This window comes from Gopherus evgoodei, chromosome 6, assembly GCF_007399415.2.
Source record: "Gopherus evgoodei ecotype Sinaloan lineage chromosome 6, rGopEvg1_v1.p, whole genome shotgun sequence".
NCBI classification, from domain to species: Eukaryota; Metazoa; Chordata; order Testudines; family Testudinidae; genus Gopherus; species Gopherus evgoodei.
Genome location: NC_044327.1, coordinates 135724509 through 135739037, shown reverse-complemented (window position 1 = coordinate 135739037; position 14529 = coordinate 135724509). Strand labels below are relative to the sequence as shown.

At 53.0% G+C, this 14529-nt stretch overlaps 1 protein-coding gene across 3 annotated transcripts in view; it reads right to left on the bottom strand.

The window, feature by feature from the left end:
• The window catches only part of LOC115653584 (phospholipid-transporting ATPase FetA-like), a 124614-nt gene that overhangs the window by 33817 nt on the left and 76268 nt on the right, over positions 1-14529 (bottom strand). For 2 of the 3 annotated variants that reach the window (XM_030567032.1, XM_030567033.1), the window contains exons 15-20: positions 13530-13695; positions 11050-11238; positions 10444-10559; positions 7421-7585; positions 4764-4875; positions 2552-2657 (exon numbers count right to left, since the gene is read on the bottom strand). In XM_030567032.1, coding sequence (XP_030422892.1) covers positions 2552-2657; positions 4764-4875; positions 7421-7585; positions 10444-10559; positions 11050-11238; positions 13530-13695 — 854 coding nt within the window. Of the gene's footprint in view, positions 1-2551; positions 2658-4763; positions 4876-7420; positions 7586-10443; positions 10560-11049; positions 11239-13529; positions 13696-14529 lie in introns of those variants that run through there. The other variant, XM_030567036.1, reaches the window with a different exon arrangement.

The window sequence follows — 14529 nt, the reverse complement described above, 5'->3', positions numbered from 1 at the left end:
GTCTTTGGCAGCAGTTTGGCAGCGGGCCCTTCACTCGCTCCGGGTCTTCGGCGGCAGTTCGGCAGCAGGCCCTTTGCTCTCTCTGGGTCTTTGGCAGCAGTTCGGCGGTGGGCCCTTCACTCGCTCCGGGTCTTTGGCAGCAGTTCGGCAGCGGGCCCTTCACTCGCTCCGGGTCTTTGGTGGCAATTCGGCAGCGGGTCTTTCATTCGCTCTGGGTCTTTGGTGGCAGTTCGGCAGCGGGCCCTTCACTCGCTCCGGGTCTTTGGCGACAGTTTGGCAGCGGGCCCTTTGCTCTCTCTGGGTCTTTGGCAGCAGTTCGGCGGTGGGCCCTTCACTCACTCCGGGTCTTTGGCGGCAGTTCGGCAGCGGGCCCTTCACTCGCTCCGGGTCTTTGGCGGCAGTTCAGCAGCGGGCCCTTCGCTCTCTCTGGGTCTTTGGCAGCAGTTCGGCGGTGGGCCCTTCACTCGCTCCGGGTCTTTGGCGACAGTTTGGCAGCGGGCCCTTTGCTCTCTCTGGGTCTTTGGCAGCAGTTCGGCGGTGGGCCCTTCACTCGCTCCGGGTCTTTGGCGGCAGTTCGGCAGCGGGCCCTTCACTCGCTCCGGGTCTTTGGTGGCAATTCGGCAGCGGGTCTTTCATTCGCTCCGGGTCTTTGGCGACAGTTTGGCAGCGGGCCCTTTGCTCTCTCTGGGTCTTTGGCAGCAGTTCGGCGGTGGGCCCTTCACTCACTCCGGGTCTTTGGTGGCAGTTTGGCAGCGGGCCCTTCACTCGCTCCGGGTCTTTGGTGGCAATTCGGCAGCGGGTCTTTCATTCGCTCTGGGTCTTTGGCGGCAGTTCGGCGGCGGGCCCTTCACTCGCTCCGGGTCTTTGGCGGCAGTTCGGCAGCGGGCCCTTCACTCGCTCCGGGTCTTTGGCGGCAGTTCAGCAGCGGGCCCTTCGCTCTCTCTGGGTCTTCGGCGGCAGTTCGGCAGCGGGCCCTTCGCTTTCTCTGGGTCTTTGGCGGCAGTTCGGCGGCGGGCCCTTCACTCGCTCCGGGTCTTTGGTGGCAGTTTGGCAGCGGGCCCTTCACTCGCTCCGGGTCTTTGGTGGCAATTCGGCAGCGGGCCCTTCACTCGCTCCGGGTCTTTGGCGGCAGTTCGGCAGCGGGCCCTTCACTCACTCCGGGTCTTTGGTGGCAATTCGGCAGCGGGCCCTTCACTCGCTCCGGGTCTTTGGTGGCAATTCGGCAGCGGGCCCTTCACTCGCTCCGGGTCTTCGGCGGTGGGTCCTTCAGTGCAGTGAAGACTCAGAGCAACTGAAGGACTCGCCGCTGAAGTGGTGCCGAAGTCTTGGAGCACCGCCTGGTGAGTACAAGCACCGCAAGCGGCAGAGGAAAAAACAAAGCCACGATCGGCGGCACTTAGGCTGCTCTACCACCACTGCTTCATTATTCGGCAGCAGGTCCTTCCCTTCAAGAGGTACCCGCCGCTGAATTGCCACCAAAGACCTGGCCCTGCCCCAGGCCCCCTGAATCCTCTGAGCGGCCCTGTCTGGAGCAGGCAGAATCAATGAAGCACAAAGATGGTTTCAAGCTACCTTTACCCCTCCCATCAGGTAGTGCCTTTTGAGACACCGGCCCCCCACCTAGGCCCCCATCATCAGACATCAAAAACAATCTCTTTATTCCTTGTCTGACCACCACCTTCTCCTTCCCAAGATCACAGGGCTCCATCTGGCTCCTCCCTACAGACGAGCTGAGAAAAGCATCCAGCTACGGGACCAGAACAAGGATGACCTGTTGGCGCAGTGAGAACCACTTTATGTCCACAACTGAAGGCATTGTGACCCCAGACCCCATGACGATCCAGAGTGGTCAGCTGTGTCCCTTTTTACATCAATTTTAGGGCGAGAATGGACAATTCGTAATCATCTAGTTGGACCTGCATAGCACAGGCCACAGAATTTCACTCCGTGATTCCTGAATCAAGCCCATCTCCGCTGGCTAAATTAGAGCAGACCTTTCAGAGACAGCCGGTCTAGAGTTAAAGTTCACTTTTGGTGAACTATGTTAGATGAAAGATGTGGACGAATTGGAGAAAGCCCAGAGAAAAGCAACAACAAGGAATAATGGTCTAGAAAACATGACCTATGAGGGAAGATTGAGAACATTGGGTTTGTTTAGTCTGGAGAACAGAAGGCTGAGGCGGCACATGATAATAGCCTGTAAGTACATATTTATCCGCTGAGGAAAGGACAGGAAGCAATGGGCTTAAATTGCAGCAAGGGAAATTTAAGTTAGACATCAGGGTGGATAAGCACTGGAACAAATTGCCTAGGGAAGTTGTGGAATCTCTGTCACTGGAGATGTAGAAGAACAGGTTAGAAAAACACCTGTCAGGGAGGTCTAGATAATATATAGTCCTGCCACGGTGCATGGGACCGGACTAGATGGCTTATTGAGGTCCTTTGTTCCATGTCTATGATCCTATGAAGACAGAAGGCTTGAATGGCACAAACACCCTCCAGTTCTCTATGCCAAACATACCACATGGCGATGCACAATCTGGCTGTTTACCTGAGTTCATCTAACACTTCCTCAGAGGTGTTGCCTTCAATAATGAAAACGTCCTCCATGTCATCATGCAGCATGTTACAGGAGTAGCCAATATTCACGGCAGTCTCTGGAAAAATCAACAGTTTCACTCAGACTCAGACAGGAATGACGTCGATTATCCAGCCACCCTGCACTCTCTTGGGCCATTTCCATGACTGATAAGTACTGTGCATCTCAGCAGAGAGAGGTCTGGGCCACATAGATCTGTCAGTTCGAAAGGAACCAGAGAGTCTGGCTGGATGGTCTTAGCACCAGGCTCACAACGACTGGGCTTCCTAGGGCCACAGAGATTGACACCTCGGCACAAGAGACTCAGTTCTTTATGCTGCTGAAGTGGATGCACTGACTTTCCCATGCAATTTACTGCGTGTGGGTCGTCTGCTGTGCATGGACACTGATTATACAAGGGCACTTCTGAGGAGCCTTTTGCCCTATGTCCTTGGAGGGCATTTCTCCTGCCTGCTCTGCTTTGCCAGGTGCTGCCTTCAGCCCTGTGCCCGAGAAGTGGCTGGATTTCAGCAGGACTGAAGGTAAAAAAGGACCAGATCCTGAGCTTGCTGACATCGAAGGAACAATGTCAATTTACGCTAGCTAAGAATCTGACCCAAGTCCAAAAATCCATTTGGCCTCTTTGGGGAAGAAAGGCGTAATGGAAACGATCTCTCCAGCTCGCCAGATGCAGGTGGGGGGGTCATGAGGACTAGAGGGGCAGCTATAGGGTGTGTGGTTCCATCTCTTGTTTAGTTCTTGCTGGGAAAACGAAGCTCCACAGGAAAATGCTGTGGTGAGTCCAGGTGCCAGCTCATGCCAAGGCCAAGGCCACGAGGCCTCACTGAAAACACTGACACATGCGCAGGTGGGCACCCCCCTGGCTCCCCTGAGCGCTGGCATTGCTAGAACAGATGTTACGTTTCCATGGAAGTGTGTGGCGTTTGGCCTTTATGAACTGCGTGCGAGTTGCTGCCGGCGCTGATCTCACTGGTAATAGCTGCACCCAGTGTTGTAGGGAATAGGGAAGGGTTTTCCTGATAGCTATAGAAGTGTTTGCTACGACAATGGACACCCACAGTCAGGAGAGGAGCGTTACCAAGTGTGACACACCAGTGAACCGCTAGGGGTGTCTCCTCCCCAACACAAGGACGCCCATAGACTCCAGATGAACCATTGGGGGACATCATTGGACAGGAGACTTTGTGGATTGCTCCCCACACACCCTTGGAATACGCAAGCCCATGTCCCTTTACAGGGCATGAACTGTGGGGGAAGGGAGTAAAATCCCCGACCAGAAGGATCTGTATCCCCATGCTGCTTGGCATTTGGAGAGGGCAGCATTTCTAAGCATAAGCAAGGGATCCCCAAGCTGCTTAGCTTGGGTTACCCCTAAGGACATATAGGGCTTGCACATTACAGCAGCTTCTGTTACTTTTTGGAACCTAAGGGCAGGTCCAGCCTACAGATTGACATCGGCGCACTGTGCAGCTGTAGCATGTCTGGTGAAGATGCTCTAAGCCAATGAGAGAGTTCTCCCACCGGCTTAACTCCACCGCCACGAGAGGCAGTAGCTATGTTGGCAGGAGAGCTTCCCCGCTGACATATCGCTGTCTACACTGCGGGGTAAGGTCAGCGTAACTACATCACTCGGGGGGTGGATTTTTCATACCACTGAGTGATGTAATTATACCAAAGTAAGTGTGTAGTGTCGACTAGGCCTAGGACTGTAACTCATTAATGTGCATCATTACCTGCTTTACCCTTGTAAACAACTTTAATTTCTTTTTCCTAGTTAATAAACCTTTAACTAGTTCATTACAGGATTGGCTATAAGTGCTGTCTTTGGTGAGAGATCTAAGACACCACTGGCCTGGGGTAAGTGACTGGTCCTTTGGGGCTGGGAGTAACCTGAATAGTGCTTTGATTTTTGGGGTAAGGGACCATCTATAACAAAGGCCGGCTCTCCCGGGTGGCAAGACAGCCTGGAGTGCCCAAGGGGGCTGTCTGTGCCCACAGCCTCAGGACTCACCGGGGGTCTGATCATTCAGACCCATGGAGTTTTGCCTGAGTAAACGGGATGCAGGCAATGGAGGGAACAGCCTATCCAAGGAGAGGAGAGGAGAGGAAAGTCAGAGGCAGCAGCCGATAGCCCTGCGTGTCTGTCCTAGACCATCCCCGTTACCTTGCTTGTCTCCAGTAAGAACCCAGATTTTAATGTGGGCTTTGGTCAGGGTTTCAATCGTCTGGGGGACTCCATCTTGTAACTTGTCCTCAATAGCCGTGGCACCTAGCAGCTTCAAAGACAGAGGGAAATGGGTGAGCTCCCCAGTGGTCAGCACCAGAGGAGAGCGCAGACCACCCAGCAGCGCCCACAGTGCTTGGGGCTCAGCCCAGGCTGGATTCCACTCAGCTCTGTTTATCATACACATCAGGCACCGGTCCCACAACCCTTGTGCCAATCCCACTGACCCATGTGCTGCACAGATCACTCAGGTACCTGCTTATGGGACTGGAGGCCTCTCTCTTTTCCCACCCGCCCTGCACTTGCAGCAGCACGGCACGGTAACTTACACACAGCAATATTGTCCACACAGATGTATCAGACCACAAACCTTTTTAAGAGTCTCTTTCTCTACTTGCTGGGAAGACCCATTAACCTCAAATCTTGGTGATACGTGGACCAGGGAGGTGGTGATGAGATGCAAATGAGATTTCGGCTCTAGCTTCTAGCTGAGGTTTTTAGGCAGAGCCGATCACTGAGCTTCCTACCTGCTGTTGGGGGAGGCTCAGAGTTCAGGTCTCAGGCTCTGAGCCAGTGCCTGAGTCTGCCTGGTGCTTCAGGACCAAAATCTCCTACGCTATGTTTTAGAGCCCTCTGCTATCCTGAAGGGCAGACATCTCCTCTGTCAGCTGTTCTTGTATGGTTCCTTGGACTCAGAGAGAATGTAACAGCAAGCACACTCGCCTTTCCAGAATGCAGAGCTGTGACCCATGCTGACCGTTACCTGGATCTCTGAACCATATCTTATTAAGTCAGTTACATGTGGAGTTTGCTCCACATCCCTTGTGGCCTAACCTACCGGCTAGTGAGTGATCAGGTGAGGGAAGCATGGAATGGAAAAGAAAAGATGAAAAAGACTAAACAAGTCCTGCTTGTCATAGCATAGAGCAGGGCCACCCCGCTGAAGTGCCGGGTCTTCGGTGGCAATTCGGCGGAAGGACCCCCCGCCGCCGAATTGCTGCTGAAGACCCAGAGCGGAGGAAGCTCCAGGGGCCCAGGCCCCGCAAGAGTTTTCCAGGACCCCCAAAGCAAGTGAAGGAGCCCGCTCTAGGGGCCCCGAAAGAACTCTCATGGGGGCCCCTGCAGGGCCCAGGGCAAATTGCCCCACTTGCCCCCCTGGCATAGAGCAAGGTCTGCTCTGAGGCACTGCTTGCAGGAGCAGCCTGGTGCTGAGTTACCCCGGGCTGTCATAGATGTAACGTGAAAGCCTCTCTCACCCAGGCAGCTGCAAGACCTCCACTGCCTTTTGAAACGTCTGGAAGCGTTTCGGTCCTCCTCAAGCAGAGCTCAATAGAGCGCACACAGTGCTCATGAATTCCCAACACACTGAGGCTACAGGGCATGGGACGAAGGCCTGAGCTCTCCTGTGGCCAGGCTCTCTCCGTGGCTGTAGTGGAGCACCATGGAGCTTTGGTATCTGGTACTGTGCATGGATGGTGGGGAAACCCCATGGGCCTTGTCAGGAGTTCTGCTGGCCTTTGCCTGCCTGCTCAGATCTGGAATGGGGAGGGGAATAGCTTCCTTTCCAGGACTCTCCCCTTTGCTTTGAATACAATCAGCATGAAGCTGAACATGTGTTATTAAAATCTCTGAACTTAACCAGATTCCATCCCTACTTTCCATCATGACCGCCCCTACTGCCTCCCAGCTCCTTCTACAGGTCACTGACACTGCACAGAAAACCTCCTGTCCTCAGCTCTCAGCAGGATCGTGAGACTGCACGACCTAGGACCCTCCTACTTCCTCATGGCCTCCCTGCCAGCATCCCCCACACCAGATTCTCCTTTCTCTCCTTCACCGACTGGGCTATCCCTCCCCCAGTTCCTTCCTGCAAGCAGAGTCCTTTCCTCACAGGGTGCACACGCAGGCCCACAGCAGGAAATCGAAACCTTCTTGGAGAGCATGACAAAGCAGCTGTAGAGTTTCCAAGATTTCATAAGAGCTGCTGTGACTGCAAAAGCTTTATCGCTTCCATTCAGATAGGGCATGTATCTTCTTTTCATTCATTCCCCACAGCTAGCACGCACAGGTGAACGCCACGGGCACTCAAAAAGCAGCAGCGTCACTCACAGGAGAACCCTGCTTGCAGATCACAGTTTAGTCATTGCTTTCACTCACTTCAAGCTGACACAAACTGTCTGCGGACACCCCTCTCTCCTCCCAGGCAGACAGAACAGAGTAAAGGCTCCTCCAGAAATGCAGAGGGACCCAGGAGCTACTCAGGACAGGGCTCTTACAGCTCATCATTTAGAAGTCGGAGGAATAATAGTTCAACTGCTTGAAATATACAAGGGGCATCTATGAAATATCACCTCCATCAAACTCTAATGTGTTCGCCCATCACAAGTCACCTAATCAGACAACCACATAAGTTAATATAAAATTGTTCCCAGCCAGCTACTGGCTGCTCACCAAGGTGTCAATGAAAACCCAGGACTGCCATGATCAAAGCCAATTTAGTTACACAACCTATGTAAAGTCATAGCAATCTGCTTACTGATGAACCAACCTCCCGGCTGCCTGCCCATAGCTTGACACAGATTCCATGAAAGACCAACCATTAAGTCTTTTTCAATCTCTTCGTATAACTCAGATAACTTCTCCTCCCGTCCATCCAGGGCAGTGCTTGCTTCATGGTGACGTTTGTGCCACTCCTGAAAGTAGTCTTCCTGGAGGTTTTTGTAGGCCACAACTAGTGTCCTCAAGCCTTCTCCTGCAAACTCCTGCAAGACATGGGTGGGATAGGTGAGGTCCATGCAGTGGAGCACTCTTCTCGCTTGATCTGCAAGGAGTGCTATTTATAAACACCCTCTCACCCAAAAGATGCCAACCCAACTTCTGCAACTTGCATCTAACGCTTTAAACTCACCAGCAACTGGCAATCCAGATCTACTTTTGAACAGATCTGTATTTAACTCTAGTCTATTGCCACCCCAAGCAGTGGAAAAAAATAAATAAAACAAAAGCCGCAATCAGCAGTTCTACTGCCGCTTCAGTCGGAGAGGGACTGAGGGACCCACCGCTGAATTGGGGCTGAAGAGCCGGACATGCTGTCCCTTTCCATTGGCCGCCCCAAGCACCTGCTTGCTGCGCTGGTGCCTGGAGCCAGCCCTGCATACAAGACCAAATCCAAAGGGTTTTCCTACACTTTGACTCTAAAGTTTTCCATTACCATGGCATCTATGTCACTGGTATTTGGATGAGGCCTACGTAAAACCCACGCAAAAGAGCTACTCCCAGAATTTCAGAATTGCGTCCATGCGTTGGTATGACTGCATGCTTTCTTTGCATTGAACAACAGTCATTGCATGCATCATTTCAATGAGCAATCACATCGGCACCTTCACCGCATAAGTGACTGAAAATCTAGACCCCAACGCTCGTTGTAACCATCCCAACAACAAGGTTCTCTTTTGGAAAGCTCAGATTCTCCCTCAGGGGAGGACAGGTGGTATAGCCACCATCCTCCTCCTGTGGCTTCCGCTGGGGGAGGGCAGCTTTCAGCTGCAGCTGCCTATGAAATGTGCTGCGTCCTCAGCACCTCCTCCTCCAGCCCTGGCTGCTGTTTCACTGTGCTGGGACTATGCTATCTCATTGCAGGCCGTCGGCAGAGCAGGGATTGCAGACACTTGTGCCAGTGTAACCCCTCCTGGGAGGCTTTCCACTACCTGGGGCCCTGGGCTCTGCACTGCACCAGCAGAGGCCAGTGTCATCTGGGGATGAGCATAGGCCCCAACAGATATTATCTTGTTAATTGCACCTTATATACAAATGCAAGAAGTCTAAATACTAAGATGGGTGAACTTGAGTGCCAGGTATTAATAGAGGATATAGATACAGTAATTCCTCATTTAACGTGGTATGTTCCTGAAAAACGTGACTTTAAGCGAACCTATGTTAAGCGAATCCAATTTCCCCATAAGAATTAATGTAAATTATTTTAGGTTAGGTTCCAGGGAAATTCTTTTTTGCCAGACAAAAGGCATTATATACAGGCTTTGTCCACAGTGTGCAGCCTCCCTCTCCTGCCTCCTGAATGCCGCAAGATAGCTGATTGGCGGGGGAAGCAGGGAAAAGGCACTGATCCACAGGGTCCGCCAGCGGAGGAGGGGGGGCATAGGGGAGCTGATGGGGGGCTGCCAGCCGTGGACAAAGCAGGCGGCCAAATGCTGTTATAGTGGAGCATTGAACAACTTTAAACGAGCATGTTCTGTAATGGAGCAGGGACGTAACATCGAAGCAACGTTAAGCGAGAGGACATTAAGTGGGGAGTTACTGTATAATAGGCATCACGGAAACTTGGAATGTTGATCATCAGTGGGACATGCTAATACCAGGGTACAAAATATACAGAAATGACAGAGTAGGTCACAGAGGTGGGAATATGGCGGTGGCCCTATATTGGAAAAAAAGCACAGAGTCAAACATAGTAAGAATCTTAATTGAATCAAACTGTACCACAGAATCTCTATGGATAGAAATTCCATGCTCCAAAAATAAGAGTATAACAGAAACGTACTATCACCTGACCAGGATGGTGACAGTGACTGTGAAATGCTTAGGGGGGCTACAAAAACAGAAAACCAAATAAAAATGGGGCATTTCAATTGTCCCCATATTCATTAAGAACATGTCTACTCAGGACAGGAGGCAGAAATAAAATTTCTAGACACCATAAATGACAGCTTCTTAGAGCAACTAATCCTAGAACCTACAAGGGGAGAGGCAATTCTTGATTTAGCCCTAAGTAGAGCACAGGATCTGATCCAAGAGGTGATTAGCTAAGTCATCGTGACCATAATGGAGCTAAATTTAACTTCCTTATGGGGGAAAAATACCAAAGAAACCTACTATGGTAGCATTTAATGTCAAAAAGGGGAACTACCCAAAAAGGAGGCTAGTTAAACAGAAATTAAAAGGAACAATCACAAGAGTGAAATGCCTGGAAGCTGCATGGAAACTTTTAACAACCCCATAATAGAGGCTCAAGCTCTATGTATATCCCAAACAAAAATGCCCCCATGGCTAAACAAAAGAATAAAAGAGGTGGTTGGAGACAAGAGACACCTTTTCAAAACTGGAAAGCAAATACCTCTGAGAAAATAGAAAAGAACCTCAACTCTGGCAAGTCACGTGTACAAGCAGAATTAGGTAGAGCAGAAAAGCATTTGAAGAGCAACTAGCAAAAGACACAAAAACTAAGAGCAATGGTCAGATCTGAGGTTACTGCTGACCTGGGCTGTATTTAAAAAGACGAAAGGCTCAGTAGCCCGTTACCAACTGCCTGAATATCCAGACTCCAAAACACGACTAAATATAAGAAGCTGATGAACGTGTTTTTCAGGCAATGGCCCCCTGAGTCTTTACAGAATAACTCTTTCCTTTCCATGGTAAGTTATACATTATTTGCCGATCTCCCAGGGACATGCCTTTAGGGTTGCTTTAGAGATCATCCACTTTTCAGCCTCACTGTTGGTTCCATTCCCAGCTCCAATGGTGGCATCAGAGACACTCCCAGAGAACAGGGGACTCCCACCCTTCCCGTTATCTGCAGAGGGGTTCCCCTGCAGGGGGCACTTACATTCAAGTGTTCCATGGTCTCTTCCTTGAGGGATCCACAGGAAGAATCCAACAGTTCATAGACAATGGTGTCAGCGCCCTTGCAATACAAGGTCAGGTCACCTTCCGGACTTCGCACTAAAAGCGATGGGAACAAAAGTTCTGCAAAACTCAGGTGACGGCATTTGGCAGCCATCACGCCAAGTGTGTGTAGAGACATTCAAACTCGGCCCACCAGGGGTGAGGCTCACACCTGCTTTGCACAGAATGGAGGACAATGCAGCCACTCCCATCTTTAATACAGAGGTGTGGCGGCACAGACTGCAGGCCCAGCACGCATTGCTTCCTCGTGACCTGAGCAGACGCACTGCTGAAGCCTGTAGTATGGGAGGGGGGCAAGGACATTAATATCCAGATGCCAAGAGAAGTCTTGACAATGAAGACCTAGCCCTGCTCCGAGTGAAGTTCCTGGACACCTCCACTCTATCAATACATTTACACCACGCTAATCACTGTAGTATCTGGACACCTTGCATGGCTGGCCACAGAAAAGGAGACCAGGCAAAAGGAGGACACGTTGGAGAGGCTGACCGAGCAGAAAAGTGGAAGGGGAGTGATGGGAACGCACCGATGACAGACATCCTTTTGCGCACATTGTTGAAGTCCAGAATAGCCAGGAGTTCATAGACCTTTGTTTCTCCCATTTCCACCACAGTGATGGTCTCAGGGGTCCGCGCACGAAACACAAAGCCAAAGTTTCGGGCCGCAGTGACCAGGGCTCCTTCGTCTGGAGACTGGGCCTGATACACCAGGTTACCTGCCATGCAAGGAAGAAACAATGTATGTTCATCTCAGTCCTGGATATCATCACCCTGCTCCTGATGTGAATCAAACACAAGGGCTGAGGCATTCTATAGCCACTGCTCATCTCCCGTCCATCCGTATACCAACCAGATGCAATAAAACCCGCACACAGACACACTCCTCCACAGGCCACAGGCTGACACACGTTAGGGACGGAGAAGCTCCCTTACGTCCCATTGAATCCATTCCCCAGAGCCAGTGCAAGACTGGTTCCTAGCCTCCATCTAGTGGAAGGATCTCCCTCCGCTTGGGAGATGCCGCAGCCCAAGGGATCTCACTGCCAGGAACGTTTCCTTTGCTCAGCTTCCTCAACACCCCAGGTACCATCCACGCTGGTATTGACGCCCTCCCAAAGGACAGGACTGCCACAGCTCTCAGTAGGGCAAGGGAACTCTGCTCTAGATGGAATTTGAGGGGACAGGAGCGCGGGATTAGCATGACTAATGAGCCCCCATTTGTCAGGATGCAGCAGGCACCGCCCCTTGCATGAGCTCAGCTCTGCTGACTGGTGCAGGGAGGACGCAGCGTGTGGCTTTATTCCCATCGGCTCTGAGAGGCTCTGCTTGCAGACCCTTTGCACTCCTCGGAGTAGTTATTGCACTTTGGCCAGCCCACAGGGCCGGCGCTACCATTTAGGCAGCCTAGACAACTGCCTAGGGAGCCAGAATAATTGATGGGCGCCATTTTACCGGAGGGGGTGGCAGGCGGCTCCGGTGGAGCAGCCGCAGTGGTGCCTGCGGAGAGTCCGGTGCTCCATGGCTCCGGTGGAGCTGCCGCAGTGGTGCCTGCGGACGGTTGGCTCCTCGCGTGGCTCCGGTGGACCTCCTGCAGGCATCACTGTGGCAGCTCCACCAGAGCCACGGAGCACCGGACCCTCCACAGGCACCACTGCGGCAGCTCCAGTGGAGCCACGGAGCACTGGACCCTCCGTAGGCACCACTGCGGCAGCTCCACCGGAGCCGCGGGACCAGCGCACGGGGTGGCAAAATTGCCGTCCGCCTAGGGCGCTCAAACCCCTAGCGCCGGTCCTGCCAGTCCTTCCCCTGGGCCACGAGGCCTGGGAGTCTCCTGGGTTCCTCTCCCCACAAGGCACCTGCAGAGCCATGTTAGCTAATGAGCAGCCACACACTGACTCAGGTGATTAGAGTCCTGTGTGGATACAAACATTTGGATCCACATCCAATCTGCACCAGCACCTTCTAGAGCAGCAGCTCTGAACCAGGCATCTATGGCCTCCTGGGGAGCCATGAGCGGTTTCAGGGGGGCCATGGTCCCGTGGGGCCAAAGCCTGGAGCTCCGCGAAGGGGAAACCAGGGTCGGTGCTCCAGGCATCAGCCCCCTTGGGGCTCAGGGCTCTGAGCAGGGACTCCCTGAAACCACAGCCCCCTCAGAGGGCCACGAATCCTCAGTAGAGAACCGCCACTCTGAAGCCCTGTGTGGATAAACAAATTTGGATCCACCTCCAATCTGCCATCCGCATGGATCCACATCCAATCTGCCACGAGTGAGCAGTGTGCCCTTGCTGCCAAGAAGGCTAACAGCATTTTAGGCTCTATAAGTAGGGGCATTGCCAGCAGATCGAGGGACGTGATCATTTCCCTCTATTCAACATTGGTGAGGCCTCATTTGGAGTACTGTGACCAGTTTTGGGCCCCACACTACAAGAAGGATGTGGAAAAATTGGAAAGAGTCCAGCAGAGGGCAACAAAAATGATTAGGGGGCTGGAGCACATGACTTATGAGGAGAGGCTGAGGGAACTGGGCTTGTTTAGTCTGCAGAAGAGAAGAAAGTGAAAGTGGGTGAGTGGAGGGAGAGCGAGCTACGGAGGGAGGATGGATAGAGTGGAGGGCAGGGTCTCAGAGAAGAGGTGGAGCAGGAGCAGGAGCATGGGTAGGGCAAGAGTGTTCAGTTTTGTCTGATTAGAAAGTTGGCAACTCGACCACATCTGCAAACGTGGGTATCCACGGATATAAAGTGGATCTCTGCGGATTTGCAGCGCTCTGCAGATGGGGTGAGCAGACAGCAAGCACGAAAAATTGGGACGGGGGTGGAGGTAATAGGCTCCTATATAAGACAAAGCCCCAAATACTGGGACTGTCCCTATAAAGTTGGGACATCTGGTCACCTTCTCTGCAGTGATTTCCCAGTGGACCCGTAGCAGCGTCTGAGGGAAGTGATGGCCCAGCACACTGCTGCGACGTACAGGCCGTGACAGCCGTATCGGTGCCTTCCGCAACACTCACCTTCCTTCTTCTCTTCTGGCATCACGGTGTGACACAGCGAGAGCAACCGGAAAAACCCGTGTGTCGCGGCATCGTCCAGCTTCACGGCTTCCACCAGGCTGTGGTCGTAGAACACGAACTTTGGGTCGGCCAGTCGGTTGTACGAGAAATCGACCTTCTCTGTGTGCTGCAAAGGTGAAGCGCAGGGTCAGCCGGGCAGCTCACTGCCTCACCGTGCTCAGAGGGCTCTCCAACCCCCCGACTGCCCCCCCACTCACGATGATCCCCATCCCCCACGACTGCCCTCCCCCAACACCCCCAGTGATCCCCTCCCTCACGACTGCCCCCGCACTCCCAGTGATCCCCTCTCTCCCACAACTGCCCTCCCCGCACACTCAGGGTGATCCCTCTCCCCCACAACTGCCCCCCCACACTCACGATGATCCCCCTCTCCCACGACTGCCCTCCCCCCACATCCCCAGTGATCCCCTCCCCCACGACTGCCCTCCCCCTACACCCCCAGTGATCCCCTCCCTCACGACTGCCCCCCACACTCCCAATGATCCCCTCTCTCTCACAACTGCCCCCCCACTTGCAGTGATCCCCTCCCCTACAACTACCCCCACACTCCCAGTGATCTCCTCCCCCACGACTGCCCCCCGCACTCATGATGATCTCCCTCCCCCACGACTGCCCTCCCCCCACACTCCCGGTGAACCCCTCCCCTACGACTGCCCCCACACTCCCAGTGATCCCCTCCCCTACGACTGCTCCCCTGCACTTGGGTAATCTTCCGCAACAAATAAGTCCTTCACATTCTGCTGCCTGAGAGAGTGGGAACTGGCTGGATCCTCGTTGCTCATTTTCAGGATCTCTAATGTTTGAGGTTTCAAAAAAGGTGCAGCCTTTGGAGATGCCGGTTTTTTGGGGTGTGGGCAGAGCCCCACTGTCACTCATCTGCTTCAATTTGCAAATTTTCCACTTTTTAATGAACACCCAGGCCCTGCTGGTCACATGTGCT